The 15,194-nt window shown below is 55.9% G+C and overlaps 1 protein-coding gene and 1 long non-coding RNA gene across 2 annotated transcripts; one reads left to right on the top strand and one right to left on the bottom strand.

Annotated features, from left to right (window-relative positions):
- The first annotated feature begins 13 nt into the window (after positions 1–13).
- P4HB (prolyl 4-hydroxylase subunit beta) lies at positions 14–10,677 on the top strand. Its single transcript, XM_082442077.1, has 11 exons — positions 14–228; positions 1,298–1,504; positions 3,412–3,545; positions 3,682–3,819; positions 7,484–7,588; positions 7,785–7,910; positions 8,091–8,291; positions 8,462–8,582; positions 8,668–8,849; positions 8,948–9,034; positions 9,781–10,677. The coding sequence occupies exons 1-11, from the start codon at positions 78–80 to the stop codon at positions 9,859–9,861; spliced, it is 1,533 nt and encodes a 510-aa protein (XP_082298203.1). The 5' UTR covers positions 14–77; the 3' UTR covers positions 9,862–10,677.
- Positions 10,066–15,104, bottom strand: LOC309650608. The gene is made up of 2 exons (XR_014257636.1): positions 11,657–15,104; positions 10,066–11,141 (listed from the first exon to the last, which is right to left on the bottom strand). It is a non-coding gene; the product is annotated as an uncharacterized lncRNA (long non-coding RNA).
- Positions 15,105–15,194: the final 90 nt, after the last annotated feature.

Genomic DNA, 15,194 nt, shown 5'->3' with positions numbered 1-15,194 from the left:
AGGGCGGGGCGGGCAGCGCGCGCTCTCGTGGCCTGCTGTCCTGGCGGCGCCGACAGGAGCGCCCAGTTCGTTCCGACATGCTACGCCGTGCTCTGCTCTGCCTGGCCCTGGCCGCGCTAGTTCGCGCGGGCGCCGGCGCCCCCGACGAGGAGGACCACGTCCTGGTGCTCCATAAGGGCAACTTCGACGAGGCGCTGGCGGCCCACAAGTACCTGCTGGTGGAGTTCTGTGAGTGCCGCCCGCTTGTCCGTCCGTCCGGGCCGGGCCTCGCCGTCACCGCGGCGTGGGGACGGAGCGGGGACAGAGGAGGGGCCAGGGGTGCAGGAGCACCAGAGGGACGGAGGGGGGCTGGAGGGTGGGGGGGCGCGGCGGTCCTGGGCTCCCCTCCCCACTCTCCCTCTCCCGGCCCCGCCAGAGGTGGGTTGGGGTCTAAAGGGTTGTCAGCTTTCCGGCCACCCCATGGACGCGCTGACTCCTAGCCCCTGGAGAGGCGCATCCTTAAGCGGAAACAGCCCACAGACCTGCTGTCAGCGTCCCTGCACTGCCTGTGTTCTGGGGGCATCCCTCCTGCCCAGCTGGACCCTGAGGGTGACCAAGGGCAGACAGCTTGGATGTGCTTTTATGCCTGAGGTCCACATGGCAGGGTGTCTCTGTTAGCCGAAGTAAAATAGCGTCGACTGTGTAAGCTTCTACAAATACGAAGCACCACGCAGGGTCCAGTCCTCTAATTGCTCACCTGGACCAGTTCCCAGAGAACACTGCCCCTGCCCACAGCACCTTCCACCAGGAACAGCTGTCTTCTGATTAACAGTGTTGCCAACCAGAATCCAAAACCTTTGTTTGTGTCCATAAGTGTCTGAGCCCTGACTATCTCAGGGGGAAATCTTAGGCCCAACACAGCTGCTAACCTGAGTTCAGAGAGAGTCTAAAGAACTCGTGTTAGATGTGAGTCTCACTCATGATTAGTCTCACTGAGTATACGGTTGCTGTGGCTTTAGCTGCCTAACTTCTTTGGTTCCTAAAGGGAAATTCCAGGGACTCAACTGTCCTGATCGCCTGCAGGTAGTAGGAAGTTACTAATCATTGAAGACAAAGCAGAGTGGGGCTGGTGGTTTGTCATTCATGGCCCTTATCCGATATTGCCCAAGAGAACCAAGCTATCAGCTCAACCTGTGCGTTCAGAGGGGTTATCTTGGTGCAAAGATAAGGATTTTATGGAGGGAAGTACCAAAGGAGAAGGGAAAGGAGGCAGTGGAGTGGGTCGGTGCTGCCTTCTAGGTCTTGCTTTCTCTCCCAGATGCCCCATGGTGTGGCCACTGCAAGGCTCTGGCCCCAGAGTATGCCAAAGCAGCTGGGAAGCTGAAGGCAGAAGGTTCCGAGATCAGACTGGCCAAGGTGGATGCCACTGAAGAGTCTGACTTGGCCCAGCAGTATGGCGTCCGTGGCTACCCTACCATCAAGTTCTTCAAGAACGGAGACACGGCGTCCCCCAAAGAGTACACAGGTGTGACCGCGGCACTGTCCTTTCATTGCCTGCAGTTCTGGAAGATAACAGAGGCGTGGAGGAGAACCCATTCTTGGACTGGGTTCTAGGTCTAGTTCAGACTCTGAGGGTTGTGTGAGCAACATTCTCTCATTCCTGAACCTCTCAGGTGGAGAGGGTCATCCCAGGGGGTGGCTAGTAGGCTGAGGTTTGTCCTAAGGTTGACCAGTAAGGGGAGGGAGGCTGAGCAAATGGAGCAACACGTCAGCCTTTGCTGGCTCTCTGGTGTGCCTGCCGCCAAGGCGGGCGCAAGGGCCTTTCACAGAGGAGGGGCAAGCGGAGATCAGTGGGTACCGGTCTGGGGCTCGTGCCGGTTGTGGCAGAGCTTGAATCCATGCCCACTTTGTCTGCCACACAGGCGCTCAGTCGCTGCTCGGCCGCCTCCCCTGTGTAGCCTGGTCGGTACCAGTGACAGCAGAGAATCTTTGTCTGTAAAACAGGTTCCGTGGCTTATGTGCTAGAATCGTTTAGAGCAGCCCATCTTGTTAGTTCTGATGTCAGCAGCTCTGGTCTTCTCAGTAGGCTGCTGTTTTATTGCTCCCACTTTTACTTATGTTCCATTTTGGAATGGAAGTGCCTTATGCAGAGTTACCATGATCCCGTCACTAACACTAAGGCTTTGTAGATGAGACAACTCTTCCTGATTCCACCTGTAACTGATAGCACAGCTTTCACTAACTCTGCAGAATGCTTTTTTTTTTTAAAGCTGTTTTTTAAAGATTTATCTTAAGTGTTTTTTTTTTTTTAATATTTATTTATTTGTGGCTGCATTGGGTCTTCGTTGCTGCGTGCGGGCCTTCTCTAGTTGCAGCAAGCGGGGGCTACTCTTCGTTGCGGTGCACAGGCTTCTCATTGTGGTGGCTTCTCTTGTTGCGGAGCACGGGCTCTAGGCACGCAGTCTTTAGTAGTTGTGGCTTGTGGGCTTAGTGGCTCCACGGCATGTGGGATCTTCCCGGACCAGGGATCAAGCCCGTGTCCCCTGCATTGGCAGGCAGATTCTTAACCACTGTGCCACCAGGGAAGTCCTAAAGCTATTTTTTACAAAATATTTATCTATTTTGGCTGTGCTGGGTCTTAGTTGCGGCACGAGGTATCTTCGTTGTGGCACGCGGGAACTAGTTCCCTGACCCGGGGTCGAACTCGGGCCCCCTGCGTTAGGAGCGTGGAGTCTTACCCATTGGACCACCAGAGAAGTCCCTAAGGCAGAGTCCTTTTAAACATGAGATTTGGCAGCCCTTTCCAGGTTGGACTAGGTAGTCGCACCCTATGAGGGGAAAAAGGGCAACTAGCCTCAGTCTCAGGAGGAGCAGTTTTCTTCCTTTTCGTTTTATCTGCTTGGGTGGCGTGCATGGGCTGATCTCTTCCTCTTGCCAGTCCAGGAGGCATGTAGGGCGAGGACACCTGACCAGCCTTGGCGCGCGAGGCGGTAGAGCCCAGCCTGCTTTCGCAGGGGAAAGCTGGCCTTGAGACTGACTTGCTAACCAGCCCTTTCTTCCAGTCCTGCCACATCTCTGATGAAGACGAAGCCTAGTGTGAGACCACTGGGGGGAAAGTGCGTGTGTGTTTAATGAATTTAAATGTCAAAGAAAATTTACAAGATGCAAAGGTATTAATGGGAAAAAAATGACTTGTAATTTATTACCCAGAGGTAATCACTGCCTTTTCCTCTTTTAAACACAACCACAGTCTCCCATATACCCAGAAAAGCCTTTTTAGCCCTGGAATTTGGGCAGGTATGTAGACAAGATGCCTTTTCTGTGGCAAGAGGATGTTTTGCTCTGGTTTTGGCAGAGAGGTCGGATAAAGATGGGCGGGGAGGGTGGGCGCACCCCTGGTTTCAAGTGGACCCTGCATGTGTTTGGGTGCAGCTGGCAGAGAAGCCGACGATATTGTGAACTGGCTGAAGAAGCGCACAGGTCCTGCCGCCAGCACGCTGCCTGACGGGGCTGCCGCGGAGGCCTTGGTGGAGTCCAGCGAGGTGGCAGTCATCGGCTTCTTCAAGGTAGAAGCTTTGGAACTTCATCCCGGGTCTTCCTTCCTCCTGCCGTGGCCTGGGCACCGCAGTCTGCCCTGCTGCTGACCAGGGCAGGGGTTCTCGGTGTTACACGGCGGCGGCCACCTCTGATTCTCCCCTCCAGGACGTGGAGTCGGACTCTGCCAAGCAGTTCTTGCTGGCGGCAGAGGACACTGATGACATCCCCTTCGGGATCACGTCCAACAGTGACATGTTCTCCAAATACCAGCTGGACAAGGATGGGGTTGTCCTCTTTAAGAAGGTGAGTGGCCCTTGGGCAGCCCCTCCCCCCACACCGGGTGGGTAGTTGCGGTGCTGTGCCGCAGGGCTGGTGTTGCCTTCGAGGACCTTGCCCGGGCGGCGCTGGCTGCTGGACTGAGGCCCACCTGTTATCAGGGCCCATTTTGCAACGTCAGGTTGTAGGAGCCTCTTAGACAGTGGCCTTCAGCCCTTCAGCTGTGGGCCCTTTGTTCCAGCTTCTGTGGTGGCCCCGGTGCAGTGTTCATTGGAAGCCAGGCGGCTTCAGTGTGTTAGCTTGTTAAAGGAAAGCTGTGGTGAGACATGTAACAAAGTTTGGCGTTTTAACCACTTTTAAGTATAGGATTCAGTGGCATTAATTACATTTGCGATGTTGTGCAGCTGTCACTCCTATTTGTTTCCACTCTGGAGTATTAGTGGCATGTGTTCCCACCCTGTTGGTAGAGCCTGGCCCCAGGTCTCCCTCGGGCTCCTCCAGGCTCCCCCAGCCCCGTGTCTGTTATTCCTTCCATGTGTCTTTTAACCACTCTGCGCTCTTGCTAGGACACAGCTGAGATTGGTGTGTGCATGGCATTACCCGAGTGGGTGATGGGGGTCTCTCTTTTATCTTAGCCACCAGACAGTGGGCCTGGGGCCGGCTGAGCACCCATGCTCTTGGGACCCAGCTGTCCCTGGATTGGGTGCTGAGTGGAGGAGGAGGGAAGGCTGTGGGGGAGGGGCTGGGACTGGAGGCATGTTTTCAGCGGGGGGGGCTGGGCCTTTGATTCCTGTCCTGTTTTGTCCCCAGGGTTAGGAGGTAGTTAGAAGTAGTGTTACGGGAAAGTTGTAAATCGAGTGGTCAGAAAGGACGCAGTGTTTGGGGGCCCGATCCCCCCACTGTGTGTGCACTCCCGGTGGGGCACTGCTGAGCCTCCAGCACCTGGGGGTGGGGAGCATGTGGCAAGGGTAGGCCTCCCAGCTGCACAGGGTTTTGGGGCAGCTTGCTTTCAGCTCTTTCTGAAGCCCCTTCTTCGAAAGAACTCAAGGCATTATATACGCTCTCTTTTCTCAGTAGACATCCTCATGATGTCCCCTAAAGGGAATAGAACGGCTAAATTAGCCAATTGTCTTCCCAAAAGTGCCCAGGAAACTGTAATTAACAGCTGATTAGGAAAAAACCCTGCCGAGTTGAATGGAATTGAGTGGAACGAAGGTCCTGGGCTCACCCTGCAGTTCTGGGTGAGGGACTGGGAGACTCAGGCCTGTGGAGCTTGCAAATCCCCTTTCATCAGCTTGGTCCACACCGTTCTTTTCCATTATCCTTGAGATCTGGAGTGGCATTTGTCACACTGGATCGATGGTTTTGGTGATCATATGTCCTTGAAGGTTAGCACGATTGTTCCTTTTTCTGCAAAGACTGTAGTCACGGTAGCTCATCTGTTCTTGGCCTCAAGTCTTTGGTGTTCATGGAGGCTGGGCACAGCCGACCCCCTCAGGTCTGGTGCCAGTGGGCGGGGCCTCCCCGCTTCCACTCGTTTGCTTCCAGTGACTGTGCTGGAACGGCATGGCTTCCTTGGGCAGCTGTGAGCAAGAGCCTGGCAGAGCCCACCGGCTTTGTGTTGGGGGGTCAGTAGGGGTCACAATTGCAGTCAGACAGACAGCTCCACGGATGAGAGGAAGAAGATGCAGATTCCTGCCCGGCCTGTGGTCCCCATTATCTGCCTTTACTTGTTCCCCTTCCTTCAGGCTGTTCGCCTAGTTCCTTAAAGTTAGCTGGGTCTTCCCGTGGGCAGCCTCGAGAGTGGGACGGGGCTCCCAGGAACGGCCAGCTGCCACTTGAGAGGGAGGATGGCGAGGGTGGGGCTCCAGCAGAACTTGAGCCCGAGAGTCCCAGCTTGGGTCCCAGGTCAGCTGGGTTCCAGGTCGTTGGAACTTGGACCACTGGTTTGAGAGCTGATCATCCTGTATCTTTGTTTGGTGTTTACTTTGTTTATTTTTTTCATCTTTGAAGCTGGGGGCTTAAGAGTGGGTGTGGGACCTTTCTGTGACATTCTCATTGTGGTCTGGAGGGGTGGCCTTTGCCCAGGACCCCAGGCCTCCTGCAGCTGTCCCCACATAAACGAGGGCTGGCTGTTTGGTTTTTACCAAAGCAGACACCGAACATAGTGTAACATGGTAATATTACCTCGAAGACTGCATCCCAACAGAGGCACGGCAGTTTTGGAGGAGTGGGGATGGCGGCCTATTTGCCTCTAATGGGGGCTCCACTTTGTGCCTGATGGAGCCCAGCCATGGCCAGGCCAGCCTTTCGCCTCCATTTCCTTCCTGTTTCTCTGTACCTTCCCTTTGTGGGTGTGGGGAAGGCTGAGGAGGCTTCAGCTCCCTGGGCCTGGCCCTCCGTGTGGTCCTGCTTAGCAGCACGTGTTGTGGTCAAGCCACGTGTCAGGCTCTACATAAGTGCGGTGGGAGTGGGAAGTGGCCACCTGCTTTTCTGGAAGTTACTTTAGGAAAATGCAGAGGGAAATGACCAGGAAGGGAAGGTGAGTGGTTTTTCTCTGCCAGTCCCGTTTGAGTTCACAGGGGTGATGGGAGGCTCCCTGACCTGCTGGACAGGCCAAGGCACAGCTCAGCCTTCCTCACGAGGAGCTGTGTCCGCCATCCCCATCCAGAGCAGGTCTGCACCTCTTGGCTCTGCGGCGGCAGCCCTCGCCCTTCGTGGCCCCAGGACTTTGAAACTCTTAACAGGTTACTGGAGTCCCAAAGAGCTTTTGTTTGTGTGGATTACATCTATCTATTTTTATTGTTAGAAGTGTTAGAAGTTAGAACTGAGAAATTAAAAAAAAAACAAATAACTTGTTTATTCTGAAATAACAATAATAAATGTTACATGTTATCAAAGATGACATTTTGGGGGAATTCTCTGGCGGTCTAGTGGTTAGGAATCCGCACTTTTACTGCAGAGGGCCTGGGTTCAGTCTCTGGTTGGGGAACTAAGATCCTACAAGCTAGATGATGCGCCCAAAAAAAAAAAGATATTTTTGTGAAAATTAATTTTTCCCAGAAAACAACATTTTAGGGGTAAGAGTGGTATTTTAGATTTCTGCTGGTATCTAATGTCTGCCCAAACAGAAGACAGCTGGGTTCTCCTGTTTGCCTTTAGTCTGACGTAATGTCACGCCGTACTGCACACTCTGGGGGGAAAGGGTGACAAGGCACCTGCCGTCTGAGCATGATTGTGAAAATCACTCTTACCTTGCATCCACCCTGGGAGGGCCTTGGACCCACAGGGGTGAGGCCCGCACTTGGAGAGCTGCAGTTTTAGGGACTTGGCAATGAGGAAGTCCCCTGGCACCCAGGACGTGGGGTTCTCATGGCTTGTCAGGAACATGTCGGGGCAGGGTCTGGGTCAGCTGCTGCCATCCTGGCACGTGGGAGGCTGCCTGCCGGTGTTCGTGGGGAGCCTGCGTGCGCTCCTAGTGACCTCACTGTTGCCTGGTGCCCAGAGGATATGTCCCTGCAGCCGTCACCTGGTTTTGCTTTGGACGGAGGCACGTGGGTCCTGCCCCCGACTGCGCACAAAACCCAGACAGGAAAATAATGCAGACTGCGTTCCTGGCCAAGTCCGGCCGGCCAGGGCCATAGGGGGCTTTGTGGAGAGCCTCGGCATCCACACCTTTCTCTCTCCACAGTTTGATGAAGGCCGGAACAACTTTGAGGGGGAGGTCACCAAGGAGAAACTTCTGGACTTCATCAAGCACAACCAGTTACCCCTGGTCATCGAGTTCACTGAGCAGGTGTGGCTCTGTGCTGCTGGTCCTGCCCCTGGTGGGGGGAGGTTCGGGGGGTCATGATGTTCGGGCGTGGGGACCCCCACTTGCAGAGCCCGTGCTGTTGTCCAGGCTTGTGGTGGCATTGGGGCCATTGAGAGAGTAGCCTGTGTCAACAGTTTGGTTTGTGACTCAGACCAAGTAACTTGCGTTTCTAACACAGACAGCCCCGAAGATCTTCGGAGGGGAAATCAAGACTCACATCCTGCTGTTCCTGCCGAAGAGCGTGTCTGACTACGAGGGCAAGCTGAGCAACTTCAAAAAAGCTGCCGAGAGCTTCAAGGGCAAGGTGAGCGCTCCCGGTGGCCTGCGGGCGGCTCGGCCCCAGGTTGAAGGCTGGTCCAGAGTGTTCCTCCTGCCTCAGGACAGCCTGTTTAGTCTCGGGGTCCCAGCTGTTGGGAGTGGGCAGCAGGGAGGCAGAGGGAGCCCTTGTCCTGCAGTGCCATCAACGTGCCTTTTCTCCCCCAAGATCCTGTTTATCTTCATCGACAGCGACCACGCCGACAACCAGCGCATCCTGGAGTTCTTCGGCCTGAAGAAGGAGGAGTGCCCGGCCGTGCGCCTCATCACGCTGGAGGAGGAGATGACCAAGTACAAGCCAGAGTCGGATGAGCTGACGGCAGAGAAGATCACCGAGTTCTGCCACCGCTTCTTGGAGGGCAAGATCAAGGTACAGGCCATGTCTGGGGGCGGGTTAGGGATACTGCTGAGGGTCCTGGTGGCGCACGGAGCAGCCCGGCCTCACACGCTCACCTCCTCCTGGGGCTCTGGAAGCAGCTAGGCAGCGGAGGGGTCCCTGGGTGACCGCGCATGCCTGACCCTGCTCTACCTGCCCTCTAGCCCCACCTGATGAGCCAGGAGCTGCCTGATGACTGGGACAAGCAGCCTGTCAAAGTGCTCGTCGGGAAGAACTTCGAAGAGGTCGCTTTTGATGAGAAAAAGAACGTCTTTGTGGAGTTCTGTAAGTGAGGCCCTCCAGCTCCTCAGGGCTCGGTGGGGCAGGGCACTTTCCGGCCGAGCAAGACTCAGAACGGCTCCCTTTACAGACGCCCCGTGGTGTGGTCACTGCAAGCAGCTGGCCCCCATCTGGGATAAGCTGGGAGAGACGTATAAGGACCACGAGAACGTCGTCATTGCCAAGATGGACTCCACAGCCAACGAGGTGGAGGCGGTGAAAGTGCACAGCTTCCCCACGCTCAAGTTCTTCCCCGCCAGCGCCGACAGGATGGTGCGCCCGCCATCGAGGGCTGGGTGGGAAGAGTGTGCAGGGGCAGCGGGGGGCTGTCAGGTAGGACCGCTTCCTGCATCTCATCCCCTTCCCCACAGGTCATTGACTACAATGGGGAGCGGACACTGGATGGTTTTAAGAAGTTCCTGGAGAGCGGCGGCCAGGACGGAGCCGGGGATGACGATGTAAGTGGTCACGGACCCCGCGGCCCATGGGACATGCTTTCTCAGTGCTGCTGGGCAGCGCTACACGGGGGAGTTGGAAGGGTTTTTAGGTGCCGGTGTTTGCTCAGGAATCTTCTCAGGCTCGTCTGGCACGTTCCCTGTCAAGCTGAGGTGCTCTGCTGGGTGTGAGCTCAGGCCTGTCCACGTCAGCTAGGGTCAGCTGGGGGTAGTGGAGGGGATGTCAGAAGTGCTGGGCCAAGAGGGTGTGGCAGGGTGGGGGTGGTGGAGGGAATGGTCAGCTGAGGCCGCAGGGCCCGCCCGGAAGCGCGGGGATGTGGGACGAGGGCGCAGACCTGCTGAGGGGGGGCAGGTGAGGAGTGCCAGGGCCGTTTGTGCTGCTGTGGTTGATGGGCTGTCACTGGCCTCTCAAACTCCAGGGCTACAGGGGTGGATGTTACACACCAGCAGTTCCCTGCTTGGTCTTCACACTGGGGCGGCCCCTGCGCTCACCTCCTGGATGGCGTGGGCTGGGCTCCCACAGCACCAGCTCTGCTTCCACCCTGTCTTGTGGGCGGAAGTCCCCATGCCTCACTCTCCTCGGGAAGCCCACCCCACATATATGCACATCTGCTCACAGAGACCGAAGTTGGCTGCTCGTGTCCGAGTGGCCAGCTGGTCCCTGGCGTGCTTGGCATGGGTGTGGGGGCCTCAGCATGCCAGCTTGGCCTGGACATCTCATTTCCCTTCCTTTTCATCCTCCGTCCCAGGATCTAGAAGATCTCGAAGAAGCAGAAGAGCCTGATCTGGAGGAAGACGATGATCAAAAAGCTGTGAAAGATGAACTGTAACACAGAAAACCAGCCCTGGGCACCCAAACCTGGCACCTCCCAGTGGGCTGCACACCCAGCAGCACAGCCTCCGGACGCCCGCAGACCCTCCCGGAGAGGGAGTGTCGATCGGAAATGCAGGGAACTTTTTTGAAGCCACACTTCACTCTAACACACGTGTAAATCTGAACCCGTCTTCCTTTGCTTTTCAACTTTTGGAAAGGGGTTTATTTCCAGGCCAGCCCAGCCCATCTTGGTGGGCCTTTTTTTTTAATTGTGATGTACTTTTTTGTACATGGTTCTGTCCAGAGTGCTCGCTAAAATGTTTTGGAATCTCACGCTGGCAATGTCTCATGCCTGTTAGGTTTATACTATCACTTTAAAAAAAAATTCCATCTGTGGGATTTTTAGATATTTTTGGAAGTCAGGGTGTCTGTTCCACCTTGGCCAGGCCTCCCTGGGACTCCTGTCCCCTGTGTGGGGCGGGACCAGGCCGGTCTAGACAGGTCCCTCACCTCATGTGGTGTTGCCATGGTGGAGCGTGGCTCCTGCATCGTTTGGTTAAATGGTGACTTCAGGTTTCTGTCACAGGGGCCCCCCATGACTGGAGGGTGCAGCTGCAGCCCCCTCCTTCCCCAAGCCAGGGTCCTCGTTGCTCTGTGACATCCAGGGTGGCCTGAGGCCTGCACCAGGCAGAACCAGGACCCTCCGTTTCCAGGCTGGGAGACGGCCAAGGATGCTTGCTTGAGCCAAATCACATGTTGACAGTTCTTCAGGCATTTCTACCACAATATTGGAATTGGACACATTGGCCAAATAAAGTTGAAATTTTCTGCCTGTTGTTGCCTCTGCCTTACAATCTCCAGGCACAGGGAGTGGGGCTGGAATTCCAAGTTTCTCGGGAGAGGAGGTGGGCTTGGTGGGGGCCGCTCTTGTTGAGACACCTCTTTCTTGGAACGCAGCAGAGACGCAGAAGCGTGCACAAATCCTGTGGGCACAGTGTGCGGGGCTGTCACCATCGTGACTGGGGGTGAGGGGTGCCTCTTGGCCCTGTTCCTGTGCCGTCAGGCTGGCTTACCTGTGATGCAGTTCGGCAGCTTTACCCGCCGTGGGCATCCAGTGGTCACAACATGGATTCTGCCCATGTGCCATGTCAGGACATGATGGTCAGGGATGCGTGGCTCTAACCTTAACCCTAGGTTGGGGAGTGGCCCCTCCCCACCACTGCCTGGAACCACTGCAGCTTCTGATGAGAAATCAGGGGCGTTCAGACTTCAAGAATGCTGTGCTCATCACCAAACCTTCATGTAAAAAAGAATCTGGAGTTAAGGTAGCAAATCTCTAGTTTTTAAAATGTAATTTGACTTCTAGAACCTCTGCTTACTCATAGTTTACATAGGGAAGGGTATTTCGATTGATTTTTTTTCCCCACAAACTCAAAGCTGCCAATCTGGCTGCAGTGTTGGGCTGATGGCACCTGAGCCTGGATTGGTGACACCTCTTGGGCCTTGGGGAGAGCTCTGAGTGGGAGACCCACAGGGGGCCAGCCGGGCTCAGGTGGGTATCTGTACCTGGCCAAGACAGCCCTGCCCAGCCCGGGGCTTCCCGTCTGTTGCTCTGTGCACACATCTGTAGCCACAGGTAGGACAGCAGGGCTGTTGATGACGTTATTGGAGGGAACAGGTGGCGATCCAGTCCACTTTGGGAGGTCAAAGCCAAACGTGGCTAGGTCTCCGAGGAGCCCGGCCCGTCGCTCCACGTGCTCCCATCAGTCCCTCCGACTTGCTGCCTGGAGTAGGAAGTGTGCATGCGTTACCTGATTCCCGGCCCCCAGCTCTGATGCCCCTGGGACCTTGGAGGTGGCAGGGGCAGGTCCAGCAGACGTGACCGTGAAACTTGCTGTGAATGCAGTTCCCTTGGTGGTCTTGGCCCATGGGGAGCTGGGTGTGTCATTTCCCCCATGACCACAGCTATGCTCCAGCCAGAGGCCCAGGTATCTCCTCTTGCCCTCACAAACCCCAGGACTGCTCCTGCCTCTCACCTGGGCGTGTGTTATACAGCTGGTGTCCAGGGAAAACCTGGTGTTAGCACCCTAGGCAGCACCAACCAAGCCCCGGCTTGTCCACATGCTCTGGCATCCAGGTACCGCTCCCCAACTCAGCCATGGCCGCACTCCCTTCCCTGGTTCTCAGGTGGTCTGTGCCAGGGCTGCTCCAGGGTCTGTGTGTGTTGTGCCTCGGCTGTGCTGACACAATGAGATGTGTATCCATGAAAGAGTGAGCTCGGGCACTTGGAGGTTCTGTGGGAGATCGCTGGGGAGATGTTAGCTCTGCCCTCCTAAACGTGAGTGAGTTCCCCAGGGTATGCGTGTGATTTCCAGAGAAGGGAACCCAGGGTGGGCTGAGAGCAGGGCTGTCAGGAGTCACAGCTGCGAGGGGTGGGCTATGCCCCGTGACAGGCGTGGGTGACCGTGCAGACCAGCTGTGTGGAGCCTGGCCCTCTGCATAGAAAGCTTGGGACCAGGTGTCGCTGCCCGGAACAGGGCCGTCATGTGCTCCTGGGAGGGGGAGTGAGTCACCGATACCTTTCCCCTTTTGCCCAGGCAGCTGATTAGCACATTCCTGGGTCTGGGTTTGCTGGGACGTGGTGGTTGGAGTCCCAAACCCGGCAGCGCTGGTGGATTAGTGAAGTAACTTTGCAGGCTACGGGGTAGGCAGTCAAGGCTTAACAGCCTGGGGTGTCCCAATCTCTCTCTTCCTCTGTCCAGCTGGTAGGAAGCTATTGGCCTGGAACTAAAAAGCAACCGCTGGGCCTGTGTACCGGACCCTCGAGGTCTGGCTTCTGCACCTGCCGGGAGGCAGCTGAGTGGGCCCTGCACAGACTCCCCTCCAGGCCCCTGGCTTGTTTTCTGCTGGATGCAAAGCTTTGCTCGTCGAGTTTCCTCGGACTTTTCAAAGTAAGAGTTTTGCCCTGAATGTTTCATTTGCTTTAGTTCTCCAGAAGGCAGAATCTTAAAATTGTGCAAACCAGGTCACTTGACAAGTTCACACGGGCAGAGGCTCAGGGGCAAAGCTGTGTAAATACAGGTTTGGTGCTGGTGTGGTTGTGTGAAGAGCAGGTTAGACTGCTCACGGCTGGCTTCTGCCGAAAGGCTTCTGAGTGAGTTGCTGTAGGCCGTGTCCGTGGCTTTGAGGACGTGCTGCCCGTGTCCTGAACAGAATGACTTTCAGGCATCTGTCCCTTCTTTGATCCAAATATCCAAACAGAAACCCCAAAGCCCAGATCCTGAGCTCTCTCAGCTTGCCTCTAGCAGGATAGAGCGGGAGGGTCGCTCTTGGGGTCACCAATAGACCCACCCTGACGGTTTGCCCCGCCTGGCCTGAGGCCTGTCACTGGTGGGAAAAACCATGCTGTTGGTGGCAGCTTCATCGGAGTTCTTTCATTTGATCCTCTGAGCAGGGCAGGCAGACAGAACTTTCCACAACATCAGAAAAGGCAATCTTCACATCAAAGGAAAGTTCTGTCTCTGTGTACAGCATAGGACTTTGTTTCTGGGCTTCGTGTAAACAAGCCGGAAGAAACTGTACCCAGTTCCTCCCAAATGACCAAGAGTTAGGACCACCCAGCACCATACTCTGAGCCCGAAATGCAGGAGCACTGGGAACCACCCCTCCCTCGGGGCCCCTGCAGGGCCTGAGTCAGGTGGAGTTTCCCATGGAACATTAGTGGCAACAAGGCAGGCAGAGAAACCCTGTCAGGGCAGGGAGCCCACCGTGGACAGTGGCCTATCCTCTGCAGCATTTGGCCCAAGACTTTGCACCTAGGGTGCTGATGCATTTGTTGATTTGATTTTGTTGGAGCAAGATCAGCCTGGTGATACAAGGACTTCTGGTGCCCAAGTTCCTGCCCCCCCTACAGAGCGCTGACTAACCGTGGTTCTGTCAGCATCCAGGCCTTCAGTGACTGCCCGGAGGATCTTGCCAACATTAGGGGCTGAACCGCACCCCCCAATATTCATGTTTTGAAGTGTTAACCCCCAATACCCCAGCGTGTGACCTTACTTGGAAGTGGAGTTGTTGCAGATGTAACTGCTTAAGATGAGGTCATACTAGAGTGGGCCCTAATCCAATGGCTGATCTCCTTATTAAAAGGGGAAATTTGGACACAGACACCTACTCAGGGACAACACCATGTGAACACGAAGGTGGAGATGGGTGATACATCTACAGGCCAGTGAACATCAAGGACTTGCCACCAGAAGCCAGGAGATGGGCCTGGAGCAGATTCTCCCTGGGAAGGAAACAGCCCTGCCAGCACCTTGATCTTGATCTTCAGAACTGTTGTTTGAGACCCTCAGTCTGGTACTTCGTTACAGCAGCCCTGGAAGAGCAATACAGCCAACTTCAGATGCTGCGGGGACTGTGTGGACCCCACAGGCCCAGCTCTGCTCCCAGGGCATGTCCCCCGTGCGCGTCCATCCATTGGCTCTTGTCTCGCACTGAAGCCTAAGCCCCACCTCGGACCTTGGCCGCCGCACTGAAGGCAGCCAGTGCTGGCCCAGCCTGCTGGGATATCTCACAATTCCACTGGTTGTACTCCTACAGGTAAGTATGCTCTAGGTCAGGTGCAGAGGGCACACCCCCCCCCCCTCCCCAGGAGGTGACAGCTATGGCGTCACAGTCCTTGGGTAGCAGACTAGATACCATGTTAAGTGTGAGCCCATGTGTTCTTGGCAGGAAGCAGCAGGAACCTGGAACCAGGAGGAATGTAGGGGAATGGGAAGGAGGGGAATGAGGGCCTGGGGGTGGAGGGGGCTGGGGGGGGTCCCAAAGTAAGGTCGGTTGGGTTGAGTGGGAGCTGAGGCATTTAGAGTCTAACCTGGGAGGTTTCCAAGCAGAAGGGCAGTGCCACTGAAGCCCACGTTTTGGGAAAACTGCCCTGATACGAGCCATGATGGAAGGTGACAAGTGACAGGGAGATGAGTAGGGATGGGCCTTCTTCTCCACAGCAGGACCCTGTCCTGTGCTTCCTCAGGTGTGGGTGGCCCCCTTGCCTTCCCAGGAGGCAGAGGCAGCTGTGCTCACCACTCATCATGCCCTTCTCCCCAAGTTCCCAGGACTGTAGGAGACCCTGACCTTGGTACCTGTTTGCCTTCCTTATGGGCCCTGCCCTTCTAGCACCTCTCCTGCCCTCTGTCAGGCACCTTCGAGGTCCAGCTGAGGGGCAGGGAGCAGTGGCCAGGAAGGATCTGACCCCTTTGGCCAGGAACAGTGACAGGTGGGCTGAAAGATGAACCACTAAACATGATCCTGAGGGCACGGCTGGAGCGGCTCAGTTTCAGCCCCTCGGGTGTA

This window comes from Balaenoptera physalus, assembly GCF_965194825.1.
Source record: "Balaenoptera physalus genome assembly, chromosome: 20".
Classification (NCBI taxonomy): domain Eukaryota; kingdom Metazoa; phylum Chordata; class Mammalia; order Artiodactyla; family Balaenopteridae; genus Balaenoptera; species Balaenoptera physalus.
This window is presented reverse-complemented; position numbering and strand designations above follow the sequence as displayed.

Excerpts from the sequence above, each read along its gene's own strand:
- P4HB (XM_082442077.1), top strand. The coding sequence starts at position 78 with ATGCTACGCCGTGCTCTGCTCTGCCTGGCCCTGGCCGCGCTAGTTCGC. Across the intron at positions 1,505-3,411 it reads GTCCCCCAAAGAGTACACAG|CTGGCAGAGAAGCCGACGAT; the intron begins GTGTGACCGCGG and ends GTTTGGGTGCAG. Across the intron at positions 7,589-7,784 it reads TCATCGAGTTCACTGAGCAG|ACAGCCCCGAAGATCTTCGG; the intron begins GTGTGGCTCTGT and ends TTTCTAACACAG.